The sequence below is a fragment of the Schistocerca americana genome, chromosome 7 (genome assembly GCF_021461395.2).
Source record: "Schistocerca americana isolate TAMUIC-IGC-003095 chromosome 7, iqSchAmer2.1, whole genome shotgun sequence".
In the NCBI taxonomy this organism is placed as follows: Eukaryota; Metazoa; Arthropoda; class Insecta; order Orthoptera; family Acrididae; genus Schistocerca; species Schistocerca americana.
The window spans coordinates 507,389,446-507,396,393 of record NC_060125.1 but is presented as its reverse complement, the minus strand read 5'-3'; the positions used below and the strand labels follow the sequence as shown (position 1 = coordinate 507,396,393).

The 6,948-nt window shown below is 41.5% G+C and overlaps 1 protein-coding gene across 1 annotated transcript in view; it reads left to right on the top strand.

The window, feature by feature from the left end:
• Positions 1 to 578: 578 nt before the first annotated feature.
• Positions 579 to 6,948, top strand: part of LOC124621777 (DDB1- and CUL4-associated factor 12 homolog) — a 70,981-nt gene continuing 64,611 nt past the window's right edge. The window contains exons 1-2 of the mRNA XM_047147213.1: positions 579 to 739; positions 824 to 1,279. Coding sequence (XP_047003169.1) covers positions 875 to 1,279 — 405 coding nt within the window. The 5' untranslated portion in view covers positions 579 to 739; positions 824 to 874. The remainder of the gene's footprint in view (positions 740 to 823; positions 1,280 to 6,948) is intronic.

The following is a 6,948-nucleotide window of genomic DNA, read 5'->3' as shown; positions in this document are numbered from 1 at the left end:
CATTCACATTAAACAGCACAGCATGTACTTACAAAGAAAGTGGTCACTCTGACCACATCGGCGATTGTAAGTATAGTACTAGTTCCGGCGGTTCTACTGTTAATCCATTTCGTCACTTCAAACGATGGTGTGCTACCTGTTGCAATTGAGTAATTATAAGGAGTTCCTGAATGCTAGAACGACATTTCAGTCGGACTGTTTCAGAATTTTATAAAGTATTTATTTACTTAGTAGAAGACTAAGCCTATTGTTCTGGCATGACGCTAACTTTTCACGTACATAAACGAACGATTCTAGATCTATGCTGTCGGACTAAACGGCGCAGAGCCATCTATCAGCTGTTGCTGAAGCGATGGTGGGGATGCGACGTCGTGCAAAAATATCTTTCAACTTTCGTAGCTTACACTTACGTTGTCACGACAGTGCGCAAGTAGAGTGTTTCCACAACATTTAAGTTGATTAACGCGAGTGGTGGTGGGAGAATGCTCGTGTGTAAGAAGACCATGCGTGGGAACCCGGCTTGACACATGTCCTTCGGTGCCTCAGGTGAGACTCGACATCGATGGCACTACGTGTCGATAGATCGATGTATCGATGCATAGATACGTTTGTTGGTATAGTTTTGTAGTAGTTTGTGTAATGCTGTTTATTAAAAATAAGGAAATCCATAACAGCAAAGACATAGAATGAAATGCAATGCCTCGGATTCTAATATTCGCCGACGGAGAACTTTGTTTAGGTAATAACATTTCTTTGTTGGCTTGTTGATGCTCTTATCCGTCAGCGGAACCTCGTAAGTATAATACAAACTTATTGTTTGCAGGTTACAAATGGTTTAAACACAAACATAAACCAAAAAGCCGCACTACAAGCCATGGCACATACTCAGCGAGTTCCAATTTATGGAACCAGACCACCATGCGCAACACCTACTCGCTTGGAAGAGTGGCATTCTCGTCTGCGGACGATACGACTTGAAAGAGCACGTAAACCGGACAAGCCAGAGGATTTCGTCGTCTATGAAGGTTCAGATGAGGAGGATAACGCTGTTGCCGAGAAAGAAATTCTTCGAACTTCGTACAATTTTGTGGACTTTGTGAGAGGCCGTGAGCTGGGTGGGAATGACACCAGATGTGTGCGTGCTGAATATGCTTCACGTCACATACTTACACATGAAATGTTTAAAGAATATTCTGTATCTCTTAATAACATGAACAAGGTGTTTTGTTCGCAGTGGCTGAGCGACAGACAAGTTGTCTTTGGCACGAAATGCAACAAGGTAAAACGGAATGTGTACTTTAAGATGAGTCGGTAGAACTTCCTTTCTTATATCATATTAAACATTAATTAATATAATGCTGCAGTATGTAGTATGAAAGATTATAACATGACCATGAAATGAACGATAGTAACACGCGACTATTCTGGATCTTCAAGAAGAGTTCTAATTGTTATTGAATACAATGCAACAGTGTGTTGTGCTTCTGATATTATAGCAGACAACTGATATTAAATTCTAAAGGAGGCTGATTGATTGATTTACGGAGGGAATTCGAACAACAGTGGTCTTAGCCCACTGTTACCAGCACTGAAACTGAGTTTATTGTGTGGTTTCTCTCCCCGTAGCTAATGTGGTGTGGTTTCACCCCCCTCCCCCTCCTGTCACCCCTTTGGTTCTGCCATGAGTTCAGTCTCTCTCTTGATCGAGCCCAGGATCCAGAACTTGTCGTGAAACGTGACTTCGACATAATTTGATTGCCATGTTTATTAAAGGATATTAATGAGTATTTGTAAAATATAGAGCATTTTTGTTATTATCCTGTAAAATAAGTTGAATGTTTGCAAATAATTCATTAGTTTCATAATTATTAGTGTGAAACTGTTGACTCTTGACCATCATCCTTTGGGTTGGGATAGGCTATTTAAAGTAAATGTGTTTTCTATGAGGTGATAGAACGGTGCCCGACCTATTTCTATAAGTGACAGTTTCAAAAACCTTGTTTACCATTATCTACTTTTTACGTTACTTGAAAATAATGCTAAATAGCATGTTGTGCTTGTTTTAAGAACATGCATGTATTTCAACTAGTGTGATATTATAGTGTAAGTCTGTGAACACACTTTATCTTGAACTCCCAAGTTCCGAACTGACAGAGGTTAGAAGGCTTCAGACAAATAGTTTTTTTTATTGGCTCGAACTTTAGCTGTCAGTGGTGTGGTGTGTAGTAGTGTTTTAGTGGGCATGGCTGAAAGCACTTCCATTTAGTCATTGTGTGATTTGTACCATTAAATATGATTATTGAAATGTTGTTATCAGACACATTGCTATGTTATACCAGTTTCATATTGGAATACACAAAATGTTTAAATGTATGTTAGCATGGTGTTTCTCACCTGTATTTGTAGTCAGTCACTGTGAAGAGCAAAGTAGAGGGTCTGCACTGTGTGAGGGAGGTGGTGCTTGCCTGTAAGGGAGGTGCCCCGTCTCCAAACTGCTTCTCGCACTGTGAGGGTCAGTGTATGGGATGGGGCCTACTTGAATCGTACTGTCAGCACCCTTCCTCTCCTCTTTCTAAGTCACATCACTTTTATGATAATCATCTGAGATGTGTGAGCATTTGTCATGCTTTCAACAAGTAATATGTAGTAATACAGAAGAACATTGATAGTCAAGTACAACAGGGATTATGAATAAAACAACAGTTGCTGATAATGCTTCAACTTAAACTAAGGCTTTTGTATAAGTAATATAAAAGTAAGGGACAAATTATGCTCCTAATTTAGTTGTCTTCCCTGCAGATGTGATCTGTGCTTCAATTTTGTTTAATATAGCTTGTTTATTCAGTTCTTCACATCAGACTACTCGCAAAAGCTCAGAAAAAAATGGTTTAGCCATCCATTCTGTTGTTTTACATGTCTGTGGCTAAGTAGCAGAGTTGCCATTGCCTGTTTATATGGTATTTCAACTACTGTCTGTGCAGTTTACATTGATGCCCCATTGGCAGAATTCCTTACAGCTGCTCCTACACGGAGTATCGTGTTAGGTGGTGCATATACACTACTGGCCATTAAAATTGCTACACCAAGAAGAAATGCAGATCATAAAAGGGTATTCATTGGACAAATATATTATACTAGAACTGACATGTGATTACATTTTCACACAATTTGGGTACATAGATCCTGAGAGATCAGTACCCAGAACAACCACCTCTGGCCGTAATAATAACGGTCTTGATACGCATGGGCATTGAGTCAAACAGAGCTTGGATGGCGTGTACAGGTACTGCTGTCCATGCACTTCATCAGGAGTAGTGACTGGCTTTGCTCGGCCACCATTGACCAGACGTTTTCAATAGTGAGAGATCTGGAGAATGTGCTGTCCAGGGCAGCAGTCGAACATTTTCTGTATCCAGAAAGACCCATACAGGACCTGCAACATGCGGTTGTGCTTTATCCTGCTGAAATGTAGGGTTTTGCAGGGATCAAATGAAGGGTAGAGCCAGGGGTCGTAACACATCTGAAATGTAACATCCACTGTTCAGAGTGCCGTCAATGCGAACAAGAGGTGACCGAGAAGTGTAACCAGTGGCACCCCATACCACCACTCCGGGTGATACGCCAGTATGGCGATGACGAATACACGCTTCCAATGTACGTTCACCACGATGTCACCAAACACGGATGTGACCATCTTGATGCTGTAAACAGAACCTGGATTCATCCGAAAAAATGACATTTTGCCATTCGTGCACCCAGGTTCGCCATTGAGTACACCATCGCAGGTGCTCCTGTCTCCGATGCAGTGTCAAGGGTAACCGCAGCCATGGTCTCAGAGTTGATAGTCTATGCTGCTGTTGGTGTTGTTGTCTTGCAAACGTCCCCATCTGTTGACTCAGGGATCGAGACGTGGCTGCACGATCATTACAGCCATGCGGATAAGGTGCCTGTCATCTCGACTGCTAGTCATACGAGGCCGTTGGGATCCAGCATGGCGTTCCGTATTACCCTCCTGAACCCACCGATTCCTTATTCTGCTAACAGTCATTGGATCCCGACCAATGCGGGCAGCAATGTCGCGATATGATAAACCGCAGTCGCGATAGGCTACAATCCGACCTTTATCATAGTCGGAAACGTGATGGTTCGCATTTCTCCTCCTTACACGAGGTATCACAACAATGTTTCACCAGGCAACGCCGGTCAACTGCTGTTTGTGTGTGAGAAATCGGTTGGAAACTTTCCTCATGTCAGCACGTTTTAGGTGTCGTCACCGGCGTCAACCTTGTGTGAATGCTCTGAAAAGCTAATCATTTGCGTATCACAGCATCTTCTTCCTGTCGGTTAAATTTCGTGCATGTAGCACGTCATCTTCATGGTGTAGCAGTTTTAATGGCCAGTAGTGTAGTACTGAAGAAACTGCAAAAGGGTGGGAATTTAAGGAGATGGGACATGGATAAACTGACTAAACCAGAGGTTGCACAGAGTTTCAGGGAGAGCATAAGGGAACAATTAACAGGAATGGGGGAAAGAAATACAGTAGAAGAAGAATGGGTAGCTCTGAGGGATGAAGTAGTGAAGGCACCAAAGGATCAAGTAGGTAAAAAGACGAGGGCTAGTAGAAATCCTTGGGTAACAGAAGAAATATTGAATTTAACTGATGTAAGGAGAAAATATAAAAACACAGTAAATGAAGCAGGCAAAAGGGAATACAAACGTCTCAAAAATGAGATCGACAGGAAGTGCAAAATGGCTAAGCAGGGATGGCTAGAGGACAAATGTAAGGATGTAGAGGCTTATCTCACTAGGGGTAAGATAGATACTGCCTACAGGAAAATTAAAGAGGCCTTTGGAGAAAAGAGAGCCACTTGTATGAATATCAAGAGCTCAGATGGAAACCCAGTTCTAAGCAAAGAAGGGAAAGGTGGAAGGAGTATATAGAGGGTCTATACAAGAGCGATGTACTTGAGGACAATATTATGGAAATGGAAGAGGATGTAGATGAAGATGAAATGGGAGATAGAATACTGTGTGAAGAGTTTGACAGAGCACTGAAAGACCTGAGTCGAAACAAGGCCCCGGGAGTAGACAACATTCCATTGGAACTACTGATGGCCTTGGGAGAGCCAGTCCTGACAAAACTCTACCATCTGGTGAGCAAGATGTATGAGACACAGGCGAAATTCCCTCAGACTTCAAGAAGAATATAATAATTCCAATCCCAAAGAAAGCAGGTGTTGACAGATGTGAAAATTACCAAACTATCAGTTTAATAAGTCACAGCTGCAAAATACTAACGCAAATTCTTTACAGACGAATGGAAAAACTGGTAGAAGCCCCGATTCCGCAGAAATGTTGGAACACGTGAGGCAATACTGACCCTACGACTTATCTTAGAAAATAGATTAAGGAAAGGCAAACCTACATTTCTAGCATTTGTAGACTTAGAGAAAGCTTTTGACAATGTTGACTGGAATACTCTCTTTCAAAGTCTGAAGGTGGCAGGAGTAAAATACAGGGAGCGAAAAGCTATTTACAATTTGTACAGAAACCAGATGGCAGTTATAAGAGTCGAGGGGCATGAAAGGGAAGCAGCAATTGGGAAGGGAGTGAGACAGGGTTGTAGCCTGTCCCTGATGTTATTCAATCTGTATATTGAGCAAGCAGTAAAGGAAACAAAAGTAGAATTCGGAGTAGGTATTTAAGTCCATGGAGAAGAAATAAAAACGTTGAGGTTCGCCGATGACATTGTAATTCTGTCAGAGACAGCAAAGGACTGGGAAGAGCAGTTGAACGGAATGGACAGTGTCTTGAAAGGCGGATATAAGATGAACATCAACAACAGCAAAACGAGGATAATGGAATGTGGTCGAATTAAGTCGGGTGATGCTGAGGGAATTAGGTTAGGAAATGAGACACTTGAAGTAGTAAAGGAGTTTTGCTATTTGAGGAGCAAAATAACTGATGATGGTCGAAGTAGAGAGGATATAAAATGTAGACTGGCAATGGCAAGGAAAGCGTTTCTGAAGAAGAGAAATTTGTTAACATCGATTATAGATTTAAGTGTCAGGAAGTCATTTCCGAAAGTATTTGTATGGAGTGTAGCCATGTATGGAAGTGAAACATGGGCGATAAATAGTTTAGACAAGAAGAGAATAGAAGCTTTCGAAATGTGGTGCTACAGAAGAATGCTGAAGATTAGATGGGGAGGTTACATAACTAATGAGGAGGTATTGAATAGAATTGGGGAGAAGAGGAGTTTGTGGCACAACTTGACAAGAAGAAGGGACCGGTTGGTAGGACATGTTCTGAGGCATCAAGGGATCACAAATTTAGCATTAGAGGGCAGCGTGGAGGGTAAAAATCGTAGAGGGAGACCAGGAGATGAATACACTAAGCAGATTCAGAAGGATGTAGGTTGCAGTAAGTACTGGGAGATGAAGAAGCTTGCACAGGATAGAGTAGCATGGAGAGCTGCATCAAACAAGTCTCATGATTGAAGACAACAACAACAACAACAGTGTAGTACTTCATCAGATGTATTAATCGTATGTCAAGTGCATATTTCATTGTTTGCTGTGTGGACTCTAACTAAGCTATGACTGGAAGAAGCTGTGCACTGCCCTAGTGATTGTTTCTTGCTGATATTTGACAGTCAACAGAAATTCACAATCATCTAAAAAGCTATGCCAGAACATAAAATAATTATAAGTGAGGAAAATGACGTAAGACATACCCTGTACGAAAACCAACTGAATAGCTATATATTGGGGGGGGGGGGGGGGGAAGGAGCATTGATATTTTTTCCAATGCAATTTTAGCAACCTAAATGCTGGTTCCCATGATTTACCTAAGTTAAAGACTCTGTCTCCATTAGTTAAATTTTCCTGTCACTTGAATCTAAATTGCCATTTTTATTACACTGTCTGAGAAACTTTGTTACTTTAA